Source organism: Spinacia oleracea, chromosome 4 (genome assembly GCF_020520425.1).
Source record: "Spinacia oleracea cultivar Varoflay chromosome 4, BTI_SOV_V1, whole genome shotgun sequence".
Taxonomy (NCBI): domain Eukaryota; kingdom Viridiplantae; phylum Streptophyta; class Magnoliopsida; order Caryophyllales; family Amaranthaceae; genus Spinacia; species Spinacia oleracea.
In genome coordinates this window covers 28105590-28124215 of record NC_079490.1, presented here as the reverse complement: position 1 = coordinate 28124215, position 18626 = coordinate 28105590, and the positions used below count along the sequence as shown (strand labels likewise).

The following is an 18626-nucleotide window of genomic DNA, read 5'->3' as shown; positions in this document are numbered from 1 at the left end:
ATGATGAAAACGCAAATCTCCACTTGACAACGCATCTCCTATAAAATAACGAATCTCAATTCCCCTTTTCATTTCACCCGAAACCTGCTACTTATAGAAACCTGCTATTTATAGAAACCTGCTATTTATGGAAACCTGCTAAAAATAGTAACTGCCGTAATGGGTAGTTGTTAAAAGTGGCAAGTCATAAAAGATAGAAATCTGTCAGAATTAGGTGTTGCACTCCAACATAAATCCTAAATGAGATAGAAATTGCGAGAGAATCCTATTCCTAATACGATTCGAAAATAAAGAGTTACGTATTAATTAAAATCCTAACGAGCCTAGAGTTCGTAACGGGCCCAGACGCATCCCGTCACAAGGTTAATACGCACTAAAAGACTCAATTAAATCTCAAATACTCTGGATTCTAGGAATCCGAATCTGACTAAGAAAAACAGCCCAGATCCTATTTTCAACGCCTGGCTCTGGGCGCCGAAATCTTCGGCGCCCAGGCCTGGGCGCTGAAAATACCTGGTACGTGTTTTTTCCTAATTCCTCGTGGATTAGAGTTCTGCAATTCTATCTTTCCACGAACTCTTTTCTATAAATAGGGCCTTAAGTTCGACGTGAAAAGGACACAACACACAATTATTTCTGAGTATTGACTCTAAACCCCTAAGCCTAAGCCTCACGCTGCAAAACTGATCACGCGTTCTGTCGCAATCGATCCATAAATCGAACAGAACGTATCCTGTCCCATAATATAAGATTCGTTAAATAAAAGGAGAAATAGCAAAGTCAAAGTGGTTAGTTTTCTGAGAACCGTGACGCACCTCTCAAGGGTGCGTCGTAATGTGTCCCTGTTCCATGGTTTAATTGCTTTCCTCGCCCTTTTATGAACTGTTAAACTAACTAAAATCTGATTGTTCGATCACTCTTAATAAATATGATATTTTTGGGAAATTGGATTATCATGCTAGGTCCCTTAAAACAATCTAAATCAGATAATCGCGCTCGATCTAGTACTATATGTTGCATATTGTTAAAATCGACTCAGATTAGTTTAATAGTTAACGCATGTCCCTTCAATTATTTATGTTGAGCTAGTAAGGATATCCTGCATCTGGAGTTATCGAAGAGCGAGTACTCCTCTCGGTAGTTACAGTCCCCCGAACCCTCAATCTCTACCCTGCGGGTGTACGTTGAGCGATCCCCACCACCAGGGATCACAAGGGAACCTACGGTCGTCGTGGTCAAACATAATTGCACTCCCTTTATGTCACGATAACCGGGTTTTGTCAGTTTTTCTCATTGTCGTTAAAAACTGAATGGCGACTCCTATATTACTAGTCAATTGGGTGTAAACTCACAGGAAATCCAATTAAACTTGATTTGACAAAAAGAAGTGTCACGCCCACGAGGGACGAGGTCACGCATTAGCCTCGTGCTTTTTCGACCCCCTCACACCTCTAGTTCAAGCTACAAGTTCAACACCAACGCCTAGGCTACCCACGCCAAATCAGGTATACAAGTTCAAACACCAACGCCTAGGCCATCCATGCCAAAGCAGGTATACAAGTTCTACATCAACGCCTAGGCTATCCATGCCGAAGCCGATAAAAAAATATACATTCAAGAAAACTTTCAAAAAATTCAAAACTACAAGTTCCAACAGTTCAAGTTCAAGTGGCTATCAAACAATTTTCTACAAGATTCAAGAGGCCTAAGCATACAAGCATCATTTCAAAGTACAAGAAAATCAAAACTACATGCAATCCTAGAGTTATTTCATAAACAAAAACATGAAATACTTACATGGATAAGGCAAGAACAAGACCAGGGGAAGCTAATTCGACCTTTGAGAAAGAAAGAAAACAAGAAAGCAAGAAGTTCTCCTCAAAATGGCACGGCAAGGGGCACTTATATAGTGCAGCCCCGCGCCGTACGCCGCCCCAGCGCCCAGCGCTGCCCGCTGCATTCGCGAATCTTCAGCGCGCGCCGTCTACAGTGTTGATTGCACGACCTTTGCTGCTACGGTCTTCCGCACCAAGCATCAAACATCGCATCAGGCCATCCATCGAAATAACGGGTATACACCCGTATCTCCAAGTACAAACAGATGCATATTTCAAGAATATAAAGTCCAAAAAATACAACGACTCAGGCGTTCAACTCCCAACGGACCCAAGCTCCGGGAAAGTCAGTCGACATTTCAAAGTCCTAAGGGCCAGTAAAAAGCTCTTATCCCCAGCAAAGCACATCCCCAACGGATCAACTCGGGGTGTTCAAATTCAAAATTCAAGATTCAAAAAAAATTCAAGATTCAAAATTTTTGATGCCAAACTCCGTCCTGAACTGAAGGCGGAAAAGTACAAGTACAAACCGGAGTCATCGCCAACCGCACCGAGGTAGACTCTAACCTTTTTTCTAACACCTGTTTTATGCAGGTACCGGCGTACAAAGAGTGGTCTTGATTGCAGAACATCTTGATCATTCTCCGTCCCTTTCGAAATACTTTAACTTGCGCTTTCCTAACCGAACGCTCAGTAGAAGTGGGGGCTTCTGTAGACACCTAATTTGTGTCTCCCCTTTGGGATGATGACGATACCATTATCCTTATTAGGTGATTAGAATAACTCCAGGCGGAAATCCCAATTGCTAAGAATACTTCCAAAATTCAAGATCCAAAATCCAACCCCCGAGACTGTTCCCCTTTCGGTTCTCGGTACAAAATACAACTTTCCAATTCCAATTTCAAAATCCAAGTACAATCTCATCTAGTAGACCATCCCATTGGTTTTATTAGGCCTTTTCCACTCAAAATCATATAAGGCAAGTCAAATTCGAGCGCCGACCCACAAAACCGAGCATTTCGGGCCCCGTCCCGTAAAACCGGAATTCAAAACCCGAGAAAGGCTTGTTTTTAGACGCTAAATGATGCCTTAACCTCCAAGAAAATACAAAACGCCAAACCTAGTACTATTCGTACAACAGGTACAACACTACAAGACGAAACAAGGACGGATCCCGCGTCCTTGCTTTGGCGGCATTCAAGCCACGTCAGCAGCGCACTGCGCTGGTCCAGCGTGCTGCGCTGGCGTGTGCTGGCGCCTTGCATCCATTCTTCCTATAAATACCCCTCATTTTCAGCACAATGAGGAGGAGAACAACAATACAACGTCGTAATTTTGACATTACGCCTCAAAATACAACTCAAAAACTCCTCAAAAACACATACAAAATTCCTAAATTCAAAAGCAATTGGGAGCTCTTTCCTAAACCTAACTAGGTAAATCCGAATCCTATTCTAATCAAATATGTTGCTTTGATTTCAAAATGATTAGTAAGTTGGTGTTTTTTTTTATCATTAAAAACACCACTTGCAACAATCATACATGTTTTCCAAAAATACAAACTTTTTCAAAATACAAAATGCAAACTTTCAGTATTCAAGGATATCCAAGTTGTTTACAATCACCTCTTTGGACTAGAATCACCTTCAAATATGGGGTAATCAAAGATGACACCTTTTAACATTTAAAGGTTTAGTCTTTTGAGATTCAAAACTCCATTTTTCAATATACAAGTTCAAGTTTTCAATTTTCAAGATCTTACCATGTTTAGGGTTGTTCATGGTTACTTCCCTAAATTAGGATCCTTTCAAGTTCAAATTTCAATTATTTCAAGTTCAAAACTTCAATATTCAAGCTTTCAAGTTCAAGTTTAACATGCAAAATCTAGGATATTTGGGTTGAGCAACCTCTCCCAAGTTGAGATTTTTGGCTTTGAATTCGTGTCGGGCGCACTTATTTTTAAGGAGCCGCTTGGCGTTCGAATCTCATGTGCCCGAATACAAATTTCAATTATGCACCTTTCAATATTGCAATTTCAATATCGCACCTTTCAATACCGCAATTTCAATATCGCACTTTCAATACCGCAATTTCAATACCGCAATTTCAATTCCGCACTTTCAATTCCGCATCTTTACTTGCCTAGTCCATTTCTAGGCAATATGGACCTACTCCCTAGTCCATCTCTAGGGGGTCTTGTATTTACTAATTCCGCATTTTATTTAGTATTGTGATGTTGCTTTATTTTCTTTATTGCTTTCATCACCGCACATGCTAAATACAACAAAATACAAAGGTTACATCACGCTTAACAAAGATAATTTCTTGGAGAAACCGGCCTTAGGTTCCTTAAATCAATCTTTAAAGCAAAGTGGCCACCATACAATTAGAGATTCTATTTGCTCTAAATACAAACCCACATAGTCTAATCTAGGATATATTTTCGAAAAAATGTTGTGCCAACGTACTTGAATATTTCTAAAGCTCGCGGAATAAGCATTTTGTTCCCGTGCCCGGATCTCACCCATCCGTTTCGAGGATTCAAAGCATTATCTAAAATAGAGTCACTTGCGGTCTTTCCAAACGAGACTTTAAACAATGTTTGGTGGCGACTCCTTCGAGGTACAAAAATTTTATGGTTTTCTAAAGAACCACCCCTCTTGTAGAACGGGAAATAAGTTTTGCACAAAAAAACCCCCTACAGGGTGTGAGGAGGAAATCTTTACTCCGACGTCGGGGTTGGCGGAATTACAGCGACAATCGGAGGCAAAGAAACAATTCTCTGAATGGCTAGGGGTGGTGAACTCCACAAAAAGTGCTCCAAAGGAGGTATGCTCTGTTTTTTCGCCTATTTCTTCGCCCTCCTTTTTAGAGAATTCGGATCATCATGTGCCTTTGAATCTGGATTCGCCTATTCATGTTAGCCCTAATTCAACTATGCGTCCATAATTTTGTGCTCCGAAAGTGAAAATTACTCTTGATGACATTAATGATGAAATCCAATTTCGGGATTCTTCAATTGTTTGTTTTGTTTTGGGAGCAAATCCACCCACCCATGTGATTGAAGGGTTTGTGCGCAAGGTGTGGGGGAAACTAGGGGTGGACAAAGTGGCTGCTCTTGGGAATGGGGTCAACATTGTGCGATTTACTACGCTTGAAAACAGGGACAAGGTGTTGGCAATGGGATCTCAGTTTTTTGATAAGAAACCCTTTATTGTAAAACCCTGGGAGAAAAAAATGATTGTGAACAAGGAGGATATCAAGTCTGTACCAGTGTGGATTCAATTGCCTAAGCTTGATTTCATGTATTAGGGAGAGAGGAGACTCTATAAGATTGTTGGGATGGTGGGAAAGCCTTTAAAAATGGACCAGGCTACTATGAAAAGGGAGAAACTACAGTTTGCTAGGGTGCTTGTGGAGATGAACCTCACCCAAGATTTTACAGACTCTGTGGAATATGAGGATGCTTATGGATCTATTGTGAAAAAAAGCATTGTGTATGAGTGGAAACCAAGTTACTTTGGAGTGTGCAAGATCATGGGGCACCCTACTGACAAATGTGTTAAGAAGACTAAAGCAGTATGGCAGTTAAAAGCTAATCCATAGAAGGGGATTGAAAAGAATAGTGACCATGATGGGTTTTAGGTGGTGAGGAGGAGTCTTAGACCCATTAGAACTTCTATCCCTAGACAGATCACCCCCACCAGGAACACTTTTGAGGTGTTGCATCAGGAGACAGGGGAGTGAAGGAAATAATGCCCTTGGTCCAAGTATGCATTCTATGTTAAGTCTAATAAATGCGGTTCAGTATTAATTAACAAGTTAATAATTCAGTGAGATCAAGTGAGCTGAATGCCTAGCTAGAGGCCGCTTCAGTTCAAGTGGAATTAATGATATTAATCCACAGCTTACTCTTGACTGAACCCGTAGGGTCACACAAATAGTACGTAAACGGATCAAGTATTTAATGGCATCAAATACTCCATCTATGAATATTCGGAACCGACGGATCTTGGTTTCAGTGGGAGCTAAGATCGTCACAGGCAAGAAATGAATACTCCGGAAACGATGATATTGCCGGAAACGGAAATATGGATCGTATCGGAAATATAAATATTATCCAAGTCGTAGATGTTGCCGGAAACGGAAACATGGTACGTATCGGAAAATATTATCGGAAATGGAAATATTGCCAGAATCGGAAATATTGCCGGAAACGGAAATATTGTCAGAATCGGAAATATTACCGGAATCGGAAAATAAATCCGGAAACGGAAATATTAAATATTTGTTCGAAACGGAAATTAATTCCGGAATCGGAAATATTAAATATTGTTCGTATCGGAAATGAATTCCGGAATCGGAAAATTTAATCGGAAGCGCATCGTACGAATAAGCATCGGACGAGGCCTGCCGGACGAGGCCCAGCACGAAGCCAGGCCATCGCCCAGCAAGCCAAGCGCGCCGCACAAACAGCCTCGCCAGGCCCAGCGCAAGGCCAGGCCCAGCAGGCTGCGCAGCGCGCACAGCGCGCACAGCACGCGCAGCGCGCAGCGCGCGCGGGCGCTGCGTGGGCTGCTGCTCGCGCGCACGCATGGGGGCCCATCGTGGCTGCCGTGCGTGTGTGTGCAAGTGTTTGTGTTCGTGCACGTTTCCTAAAACATGCAGAGTTCGGTTAATGATTAAATTCCTAATTCTATTTGATAAATTAATTAAATTAGAGTTCTTGTAGGATTCTAGGTTTAATTAATTTGTATCTGAGTAGGATTAGGCTAGGGCTCACAATATATAAATATGAGGCTAGGGCTCACAATTTATAACAAGTTTTCAAAGTATTCAAAGTGAGTTTTTGAGAGAAAAATTCAGTCACACATTTTCCTATAAAGTGCCGAAAATAATAGTACCTTAAGGGCGATTCTAGTTGGTCAATCTTAAGGCGGATCCGGACGTGCTGTGGACTATCTACGGAGGGACGACACTTGGAGTCCTAAAGACTTGTTCTTGTTCGGTTCGGGCGCAGCTAGGGAAGGCACGCAACAAAGAGTATGCATCTAAACTATGCTAAATGATTATGTGTAAATAATATGTTTTCCTGGCTTTATGGTTTTTCCGCATGATTTATGAATTGTCATATGTATCATAACCTAACAGTGGTATCACGAGCCCCTTATTATTTTCATAATCTAAATTGCATGAACATGGTTAAATATTACAAATTTGCAAGAATTAAAAGGGGTGATTAATTTTCGTAATTGTTAATTAATTGCAAATTGCGTTTATTTAATTATACGTACGCAGTTTTCGGCAGTTTCTTCGTTACTCATCCGAATTGAGTGATTTTTGTGTCAATTCCGCATGTAAAAGGCATTCTAAAATTTTGAAGCCTAACTATGACTTTTCTAAGGTTTTAGTTTTTCGAATGCAAAATTTCGTAAATTTAAGATGTTAAATTAAATATTTGCGATTCTTGTTGATAAATCTTGAATTTTTGATTGACCTACTGCATATGTTTAACAAGTTTGAATGCCTAGTCTTGTTAATTATGCAATCTAATTTGTAATTATGATTAATTTGTTGAAAATTAGAATAATTTAGAATTAATTTGATTTTCATAATTAATTGTAATTTAATTAGAAACCTATGATTAAAAACCACCATAAAAATTGTAAATTTATGATAAATTTTAAATTTTTATGACCTAGACTTGAATCCATAACAATCGGAAATCAATTGGATAATAAATTTTCGATTTTTCGCCCTAAAATTATGAAATTAATAATATTTATTAATTTGTCATTAATTTTATAAATTTTAAATTTTTTATGCGATTCGTTCATATAACTTGCACGCACAAAGCAATGGACGCTTCGTGTTACCCTTAAGGGGTGTTGTATAATGCGGGCATGCGACGACGAGCAAGGGAGCTCGTCGCCCGTGCGGCACGAATGCAATGAGCAAGGGCGTAGTGCACGAGCACAAGGCAGCAGCCCTGCCTTGTGTCGTGTGCCACGATCAATGGACGAATGCGCATGGGCGAAGGGCGAGCCAAGGCAGTCGCGTGTGGGCAGCAAGCGAGCTGCGCCACAACGTGCGCTGCCTCGCACAAGAGCGCGCAGCCTCGCGCGCAGCGAGCGCAAGCTCGCGTGCCACGAGCGCTGCGCCCAGCATTGCTCGCGCGCACAGCGAGCGATGTCGCCCACCCAGCGAGCGATGTCGCGCGCCCAGCGAGCGATGTCGCGCGCCCAGCGAGCGATGTCGCGCGCCCAGCGAGCGATGTCGCGCGCGCACTGCGAGCGATAGCTCGCGTGCGATGAGCGCTGGCGCGCGCAGCGAGCACCAATGCGTGCGGATGCTTGCGATGGGGATGCAGCAGCTATGCGACGAGCGCATGGGCTGCGCGCACATGGCCAGCAATGGCTGTGTGCGTGCGGCCCATGGGCGTGCAACGCGTAGGGTGTTTGCGTTACGATTAAAGATCGTTTTGAATGTTTAATTTGAAAATTCCAGTTCACGTAATTTTAATTAATTTTAAAATTAATAATTTAAATTATTTTCTTGGATTTTAATTTTGAATATTGTAATTATAATAAATTTTATTTATTCTAATTATTTTACTAAAATTAAAATCATGAATTAATTTAAATACGACTGAAATTAAATTAAACTTTTTGGATTCAATTATAAGTTTATATGAGCTTTAAATTTTAATTAAATTTGTATGTTTCCGGTTAGACTAGAAATACATTTTTATATTTAAAATTAGTAAAGCATATGAATTTATTGGTTTAAGTGGGAGCGTATTTTAGTCATAAACTCTTGATTAGGTCTACAAATCCTTAAGGTTAAAACAACTTGATTAGAATTAATAAGGACTGAATAATTGGTAGATTATTGGTGCCCTTGATTAATTGCTGCAAATGTTTACGTGATGCATAATGTGTTTTACTAACCAGCTATGTGGGCCATTCATGATAATGAATGGGTGAATGGTATATATTGTATATGTACTGTTTTGCAGGTTATGAAGTGACTAGTATGGCCCAAATAGGATAGAAAATATGGTCTGCGTACCATTAATTTGAATGTAATTGGTCTAAAGTACCAAAGTTATTTTTTCAATTCAAATATGGTCTGCGAACCATCAAATAGTTGTAATTAGTTATAGCTTATCCTATTTGAAGAAAATGGTGCCTCCCACGGAGATTTTCAAGACGGACTTTGAAGTCAAAGCTTCAAGATGAAGTCGGGCCATACTAGATCACAAATATCTTATGCATGTTTTAAGTTATTTATTGTTTTAAATATGTCTTAAAATGCATGAGATCAAAAGCTTGATTATGTTGCATGATTAAGGATTTTAGTTCACTTAAAATCTAACCAACATAGTAAGAGCCTTAAGTTCCAAACTTAAAAATTGAGTTAAAAGGTGCCATGCCAAAATATACACTTGCTTGGATATCCTTTACATCAATCTAGTAATAGTTTTCGCTCAGCGAGGTGTTACTTATTGGTCCTAAAGGGGCAAGGTACACAAATAATTGTGAGTACATGTTAGTTTTGGTGAAACTCAACGATATAAGTAAGGAGTCCTTTTATGTCGTGGCAAATTCGATAGGTTTACCTAATAAGTTCTTAGACGTACCTATCAACCAAGAATAGTTTCTAGACTATTAGCAAAAGGCTTTTGCTTACCTAAGATGTTCTAGGATTAAGTCGACAAACTGTGCTTAGTTCTTCAATGATTTTAGGATCTTGGAATCATTTTATTCACACCTGCCGGAACACATAATTTGAATAAAATGCTTAATAAACATTGAATTATGCATGTATGCTAGAATTTAAGTTTATTAAGAGAAACTGTGAATGGTTATTTATTTGTTTATTCTTTTCAATTGTAGTTTTTAATATGGCAAACAACAATTCATTCAACATTCGATCAATTCTCGAAAAGGAGAAGTTGAACGGGAAAAACTTCCTTGACTGGCAAAGGAACTTGCAAATAGTTCTTATGCAGGAAGAAAAGGAGTATGTCCTAGATGAGGCGATGCCTGAAGCTGCAGGCGACGGGGTCACTCAGGCAGCCCTCAATCGTTGGATTGATGCCAACAAGGATGTGAAATTTCTAATGCTCGCCACCATGAGTGCGGATCTGCAGAAAACGTTCATCAACTCAGATGCTTTCACAATCATCAGTGAGTTGAAGAACATGTTCCAAGATCTGGCTCGAGTCGAAAGATTCGAGACTCATAGGCAAATTCTTGAGACCAAGCTTAAGAAAGGCGAGCCCGTAAGTCCACATGTTCTCAAAATGATTGGACTCATTGAGAATATGAGTCGGCTGGATCAGCAATTTTCTCAGGAAATGGCTATAGACACCATCCTCCATTCTCTTCATAGCGGGTATGATCAGTTCAAACTGAACTACAGTATGAATAGTCTGGACAAAACGCTCACTGAGCTTCACGGTATGCTGAAGACCGCTGAAAAGACGCTCAAAAGTGATAAGCAGGATGTGCTTATGGTGCGTGGGGGCAAGTTCAAGAAATCTGGAAAGAAGAGGAATGCTAAGAAAGGTGGCAACAAGGCCAGCCCAACTAAGCAAACTGGCGCCAAATCTGCAAAGAGGAAGGTCAGTCAACCCACTTCTGAATCCGAATGCTTCTACTGCAAGAAGAAGGGGCATTGGAAGAGAGATTGCTTGAAGCTAAAGGAAGATCAGAAGAACGGAACAGTCGTTCCATCTTCAGGTATTTTCGTTATAGACTGTATACTTGCTAATTCAACTTCTTGGGTATTAGATACAGGTTGTGGCTCACACTTATGTTCCAATCCACAGGGACTAAGAAGAAGTAGAAAGTTAAGCAAGGGTGAAGTCGACCTACGAGTGGGAAATGGAGCACGGATTGCTGCATTAGCCGTAGGAACTTACTATTTGTCGTTGCCCTCCGGGCTAGTTTTGGAACTGGAAGAATATTTCCATGTTCCAAGTCTTACTAAAAACATCATTTCAGTTTCTTGCTTAGATGCTAAGGGATTTTCCTTTTTAATAAAAGACAATAGTTGTTCGTTTTATTTTAAAGAGATGTTTTATGGATCTGCTAGATTAGTCAATGGACTTTATTTATTAGATCACGACAAACAAGTATATAACATAAATACCAAAAAGGCCAAAAAGGATGATTCAGATCTCACCTATCTGTGGCATTGTCGATTAGGCCATATAAACTTGAAACGCTTAGAAAGACTTCAAAGAGAAGGAATTCTAGAACCATTTGACTTAGAGGATTATGGTAAATGCGAATCATGTTTACTTGGCAAAATGACAAAGCAACCTTTCTCTAAAGTTGGAGAAAGAGCAAATGAACTATTCGGTTTAATCCATACAGATGTATGTGGACCAATGAGTACAAATGCTAGAGGTGGTTTCAGCTACTTTATCACTTTCACTGATGACTTCAGTAGGTATGGTTATGTCTACCTAATGAAGCATAAGTCTGAATCCTTTGACAAATTCAAGGAATTTCAGAGTGAAGTAGAGAATCAATTAGGCAAGAAGATTAAGGCACTGCGGTCTGATAGAGGCGGTGAATATCTGAGCTATGAATTTGATGACCATCTGAAAGAATGTGGAATTCTATCAGAATTGACTCCTCCTGGAACACCACAATGTAACGGTGTGTCGGAACGGAGGAACAGAACCTTGCTAGACATGGTCAGGTCAATGATGGGTCAGGCCGAACTTCCATTAGAATTTTGGGGACATGCACTAAATACAGCTGCACTCACTATAAATAGAGCTCCGTCTAAAGCTGTCGAAAAGACTCCATACGAATTATGGTTTGGAAAGCCTCCAAATGTGTCTTTTCTTAAGATTTGGGGATGTGAAGTATACGTCAAACGATTAATTTCAGACAAACTTCATCCAAAATCTGACAAATGTATCCTTGTGGGCTATCCAAAGGAAACAAAGGGGTATTACTTCTACAATACATCTGAGAACAAAGTGTTTGTTGCTCGAGATGGTGTCTTTTTGGAGAAGGATCACATTTCCAAAATGACAAGTGGGAGAAAAGTAGACCTCGAAGAAATTCGAGTCGAACAACAAACTCTAGAGAATGCTCAAGATGACATTCAGGATGAAACTCAGAGATCTTTAGAAGAATCTGGTGAGAATCATGGTCAATCTAGAAATGTTACCCCGCGTAGATCGCAAAGATATAGATCTCAACCGGAAAGATACTTAGGTATTTTGACGAACGAGAGCTATGACGTTCTATTACTTGAAAGTGATGAACCTGCGACTTACAAGCAAGTTATGACGAGCCCTAGCTCCAAGCAGTGGCAAGAAGCCATGCAATCTGAATTAGACTCCATGTCTGAAAACCAAGTATGGGATTTGGTCGATTTGCCAGATGGCTACCAAGCCATTGGAAGCAAATGGGTTTTCAAACTGAAAAAGGACAAGGATGGGAAACTTGAAGTTTTCAAAGCTAGATTGGTCGCAAAAGGTTACAGGCAAGTCCACGGTGTGGATTACGATGAAACCTTTTCACCAGTTGCAATGCTAAAGTCTATTCGGATAATGTTAGCAATCGCTGCATATTACGATTACGAAATATGGCAGATGGATGTCAAAACTGCTTTCTTAAACGGCGTTTTAACAGAAACTGTGTTTATGACACAGCCTGAAGGTTTTGAGGATCCAAAGAATGCTAAAAAGGTATGCAAGCTAAAGAAGTCAATCTACGGATTGAAGCAGGCATCCAGGAGCTGGAATATACGTTTTGATGAAGCAGTCAGTGACTTTGGTTTCATCAAGAACGCGGACGAATCTTGTGTATACAAGAAGGTCAGTGGGAGCAAAATTGCTTTCCTAGTATTATATGTCGACGACATATTGCTTATCGGAAATGACATTCCTATGTTGAACTCTGTCAAGATTTGGCTTGGGAAATGTTTTTCGATGAAGGATCTAGGAGAAGCACAGTACATATTGGGCATCAAGATTTACAGAGATAGATCTAAAAAGATGATTGGACTTAGTCAAAGCACTTATATCAATAAGGTGCTTGATAGGTTCAAGATGGCGGACTCCAAGCGAGGCTACCTACCCATGTCTCATGGAATGACTCTAAGCAAGACTCAGTGCCCAAAAACACTTGATGAGCGTAGACGAATGAATGGGATTCCATATGCATCATTGATTGGTTCAATAATGTATGCTATGATATGTACACGCCCGGATGTTGCATACGCACTCAGTGCTACGAGCAGATACCAGTCAGACCCAGGAGAGGCGCATTGGACTGCTGCCAAGAATATTCTGAAGTACCTGAAAAGGCACAAAGATGACTTCCTGGTCTATGGTGGAGATGATGAATTAATTGTTAAAGGCTATACGGACGCAAGTTTCCAAACCGACAAAGATGATTTTAGATCACAGTCTGGGTTTGTCTTCTGCCTCAACGGAGGAGCAGTAAGCTGGAAAAGTGCTAAGCAAAGCACCATTGCGGATTCTACAACTGAAGCGGAGTACATTGCTGCACATGAAGCAGCAAAGGAAGCTATATGGCTAAGGAAGTTCATAGGAGAACTTGGTGTAGTCCCCTCCATTAAAGGACCAATAGCCCTGTATTGTGATAATAACGGAGCTATTGCACAGGCAAAAGAGCCTAGACACCACCAGAGAGTCAAGCATGTACTTCGTAGATTTCACCTTCTACGAGAGTTCGTTGAAAGAAAAGAAGTCGAGATAAGCAAAATTGGAACTGATGACAACATATCAGATCCATTAACTAAACCTCTGCCGCAGGCGAAGCACAACTCGCACACTGCAGCTATGGGAATCAAGCATATTGGAGAATGGCTTTGATGTCTCTGTTTAATGTTTTAAAGTTTTAGAGTTTAAATCTTTGTAAAACATTATTGGTTAATCATTCACAATAAATGAAATGAATTCATTTTTCCATTTAATTTATGGTTTATTAAATGATGAGTCCCTTCAATTTGACGATATATTCAAGATAGACTGTCAGGACCAGTCCTGTGACTAAGAAATGTCTATCAAGTGAACTTGAATGTCAAAGGTTGAAAATGGTCCCTAATCGGAGCTTTCTATAAAATTGGACGCATAGAAAACGTTAGACGATTAGAATGCAAGATGACTAATAGTTCTGTTTCTTGAACTATGTGGACATGGCAATGTCATAATCATTTGCATAGATACTTACTTTGGGAAGACTAGTATCGGACAAGACCTATGAAACTTTACTGTAAGAGATGAAAATCTGTCATAAGTAAATTTCATTAAATTATTAGACACTAAATCCTCAATACCTGAGTGATTTGAGATTACTTGTTTGAGAACTGGTTGCTTTGACGTTGACCAACCGTCGCACCGTAAAAGGAGGCTATAAAGGAAACGCTCAGGTAATCACCTATCAAACGAAGTCTAATCTCAAGATCGCAAGATTGGGATTGTCCTCCCATAAATCGGGATGAGATGCTTAAAAGTTGTACAAGGCCACTCGGAGAGCTAGAAACTGTGGGCCGTGCTCGGATGAATCATAGGCTATGATTATCTGTTTATTTGATCAGTTGAACTCTGAAACCGAGGAACACCTCTGGACATAATAAGGATGACAACTCTTACCTTATGTTCAAGAGCAAGCATCGAGCGACAAAGGAATTAGGAAATGCACACTTGTCCCTAAGGACAAGTGGGAGACTGAAGGAAATAATGCCCTTGGTCCAAGTATGCATTCTATGTTAAGTCTAATAAATGCGGTTCAGTATTAATTAACAAGTTAATAATTCAGTGAGATCAAGTGAGCTGAATGCCTAGCTAGAGGCCGCTTCAGTTCAAGTGGAATTAATGATATTAATCCACAGCTTACTCTTGACTGAACCCGTAGGGTCACACAAATAGTACGTAAACGGATCAAGTATTTAATGGCATTAAATACTCCATCTATGAATATTCGGAACCGACGGATCTTGGTTTCAGTGGGAGCTAAGATCGTCACAGGCAAGAAATGAATACTCCGGAAACGATGATATTGCCGAAAACGGAAATATGGATCGTATCGGAAATATAAATATTATCCAAGTCGTAGATGTTGCCGGAAACGGAAACATGGTACGTATCGGAAAATATTATCGGAAATGGAAATATTGCCAGAATCGGAAATATTGCCGGAAACGGAAATATTGTCAGAATCGGAAATATTACCGGAATCGGAAAATAAATCCGGAAACGGAAATATTAAATATTTGTTCGAAACGGAAATTAATTCCGGAATCGGAAATATTAAATATTGTTCGTATCGGAAATGAATTCCGGAATCGGAAAATTTAATCGGAAGCGCATCGTACGAATAAGCATCGGACGAGGCCTGCCGGACGAGGCCCAGCACGAAGCCAGGCCATCGCCCAGCAAGCCAAGCGCGCCGCACAAACAGCCTCGCCAGGCCCAGCGCAAGGCCAGGCCCAGCAGGCTGCTCAGCGCGCACAGCGCGCACAGCACGCGCAGCGCGCAGCGCGCGCGGGCGCTGCGTGGGCTGCTGCTCGCGCGCACGCATGGGGGCCCATCGTGGCTGCCGTGCGTGTGTGTGCAAGTGTTTGTGTTCGTGCACGTTTCCTAAAACATGCAGAGTTCGGTTAATGATTAAATTCCTAATTCTATTTGATAAATTAATTAAATTAGAGTTCTTGTAGGATTCTAGGTTTAATTAATTTGTATCTGAGTAGGATTTCGATTCCCTTTCCATACCCCTATAAATATGAGGCTAGGGCTCACAATTTATAACAAGTTTTCAAAGTATTCAAAGTGAGTTTTTGAGAGAAAAATTCAGTCACACATTTGCCTATAAAGTGCCGAAAATAATAGTACCTTAAGGGCGATTCTAGTTGGTCAATCTTAAGGCGGATCCGGACGTGCTGTGGACTATCTACGGAGGGACGACACTTGGAGTCCTAAAGACTTGTTCTTGTTCGGTTCGGGCGCAGCTAGGGAAGGCACGCAACAAAGAGTATGCATCTAAACTATGCTAAATGATTATGTGTAAATAATATGTTTTCCTGGCTTTATGGTTTTTCCGCATGATTTATGAATTGTCATATGTATCATAACCTAACAGGGAGGTCACACCCACTGGAAGTATGTATGACTCCACTGGAGATGAATCTGAAAGGCTGAAGAGGGTCCATGTTGTGGAGGGGGGGAAGCCCCCTAGCCAACATGGATAACATTATTGTGTGGAATGTGAGAGGTCTGAATAATACGAACAAGCAGAAAGAGATTAGACATTTTCTCTTAAGCAATAATGTTCAGTTATTCAGCCTCCTGGAAACTAGAGTCAAGGCTTCTCAGCTTCGCTCTATGTACTTAAATGTGTGCCCAGGGTGGTGTTTTTCTTCCAATATCTCTCATCATACAGGGGGGAGAATTGTGTTAGGGTAGAATCCTAATAGTTTTACAGTTGATATTGTTTGCATGTCTAGTCAGTTTATCCATTGTAACATCACAACTACTAGTAAGAAGATCAGGTTTGGGTGCACCTTTGTGTATGCCTTTAATGGGGTCAGTGAAAGGGTGCCTCTGTGGGATCTCCAAGCTATAGCAGCAGGCTGTGGGGGGGCTTGGGTGTGTATGGGGGATTTTAACAATCTCCTTAACCTGGATGAAAGGATTGGTATGCCAGTTAGAATAGGGGAAGTGAAGCCTATGAGAGACTGTTTCTCAGTGTGTAAACTGGAAGATATCAAGACTGCAGGTTGCTTCTTTACATGGACCAATAAACAAGAGGGTGAGAATAGGGTGATGTCAAAGATTGATAGAGTAGTGGCTAACCAGAACTGGGTGGAATGTTTTGATACTGCAGTGGCTAACTTCCTTCCTGAAGGAGCTTTTGACCATTGTCCAGCCATCATTAGGACCTACAGTGCTGATGCTACTCATAAGCCTTTTCGTTTCTTCAATATGTGGTGTAATGCTCCTGGTTTTGAGGAGTTGGTTGCAAGAGCTTGGGAGGTTCAAATTAGAGGATGTGCCATGTTTAGGATCTGTCAAAGGCTAAAAGGTTTGAAGAAGGAGTTTAGGGAGTTGAACAAGCAGGGATTCAGTGACATGCATGCTAGAGATGCTACAGCCCTTGCTGAGTTAACTGAAGCACAGAAACAACTACACTCTAACCCCCTTTGTGATGATCTCAAAAGAAAGGAGTATGCAGCCCATCAGGTCTATCTAGGGGTGCACAAGAGTTATATAGAATTCCTGAAACATAAGGCAAAAATAGACTGGCTAGCTTCAGGGGATGAAAACACCAAACTCTTCCACCAGTGTCTCAAGAAAAGGAAACAAAAGAACTCTATCTACTCAATCATTGACTGCAATGGTGTGTGGAAGGATGAAAGGAAGTGTCAAAGATGCCTTCTTAAACTTCTATCAAACCTTGCTTGGCACAACCATGGGAGAGAGGAAACATGTGAACCCCACAATTATGGCTATGGGCTCATCCCTCTCTGAGGATGATTGGCACCTACTCAATAGAAGCATCACTGCAGAGGAGGTTAAGGAAGCTATGTTCTCTATTGGGAGTGATAAGTCTCCTGGTATGGATGGCTATGGTAGCAAGTTCTACAAGGCTACTTGGGACACAGTGGGATATGATGTGGTGGAAGCTGTCCAGGACTTTTTCAATAATGGTAAGCTTCTGGAAAATCTGAATGCTACCTCAATTACTTTGATTCCTAAAACAAACTGTCCTGCAACTGTGATGGATTTTAGACCAATATCTTGTTGTCATGTCATTTACAAATGCATTACAAAGTTTTTGTGTTCAAGATTACAGCCAGTGCTTCCTAATGTCATTTCTAAGAACCAAGGGGGTTTTATTGAAGGGAGAAGTATTCTCCATAATGTTTTGATATGCCAGGACTTGGTGAGACACTACTCAAGGAAGACTGGCCAAAAGAGTTGCATGATTAAAATAGATATCAAGAAAGCATATGACACTGTGGACTGGGGGGTTTGTGAAGGAGATGCTGCAAGCTTTGAATTTTCCTGAACATTTCAGGAAACTTATTATGGTTTGCCTCACCTCTACAAAGTATACTTTGCTTCTCAATGGGAGTAATCATGGCTATTTTGCTGCAAAAAGGGGTCTAAGACAAGGAGATCCCCTCTCCCCTCTTTTGTTTGTGATCTGCATGGATTATTTGTCAAGAACAATGGCCTATGTTGGTACACTGCACAATTTCAAGTTCCACCCAAGGTGTTCTAGCATGGCTCTAAACCATCTCTGCTTTGCAGATGATGTGTTAGTTCTGTAAAGGAGAGTTTCAGGCCATTCACTATCTTGTTCAAGGGCTAGATCTTTTCTCTGAAACATCTGGCTTAGTTGCTAGCAAGGAAAAGACTATTATTTATTGTGCAGGCATGGAGTATGAAGAGGTAAGCAGAGTTGCTGTAGCTTCTGGTTTTGCTGTGGGTTCCCTTCCCTTCAGATACCTTGGTGTCCCTATTAGCACCAAGAAACTGAATATAGCTGGTTGTGAGCAATTAATAGAGAAAATCACTGCTAGAATCAGAACCTGGAAATCAAGGCATATCTCCTATGCAGGGAGATTGGTTCTAATTAACTCAGTGTTGTTGAGTATACATGTATACTGAGGGCAAATTTTCTTACTTCCTAAAATTGTGCTAAAAAGGTTACTTCAATTTGTAGAGCCTTCCTTTGGTCAGGTGATGCAGACAGTAATAAGTATAGCAATGTCAGTTGGAATAAGATG

General features: G+C 40.7%; 1 protein-coding gene across 1 annotated transcript; it reads left to right on the top strand.

The window, feature by feature from the left end:
* The first annotated feature begins 16074 nt into the window (after positions 1–16074).
* Positions 16075–18167, top strand: LOC110802556 (uncharacterized). Its single transcript, XM_056841528.1, has 4 exons — positions 16075–16217; positions 16338–17057; positions 17242–17776; positions 17874–18167. Exons 1-4 carry the CDS (start codon positions 16075–16077, stop codon positions 18165–18167), a joined length of 1692 nt encoding a protein of 563 aa, XP_056697506.1.
* The last annotated feature ends 459 nt before the right edge of the window (positions 18168–18626 follow it).

Excerpts from the sequence above, each read along its gene's own strand:
- LOC110802556 (XM_056841528.1), top strand. The coding sequence starts at position 16,075 with ATGGATAACATTATTGTGTGGAATGTGAGAGGTCTGAATAATACGAAC. Across the intron at positions 17,058-17,241 it reads GATGATCTCAAAAGAAAGGA|GATGAAAGGAAGTGTCAAAG; the intron begins GTATGCAGCCCA and ends GGTGTGTGGAAG. Across the intron at positions 17,777-17,873 it reads TTTTGATATGCCAGGACTTG|GAGATGCTGCAAGCTTTGAA; the intron begins GTGAGACACTAC and ends GGGTTTGTGAAG.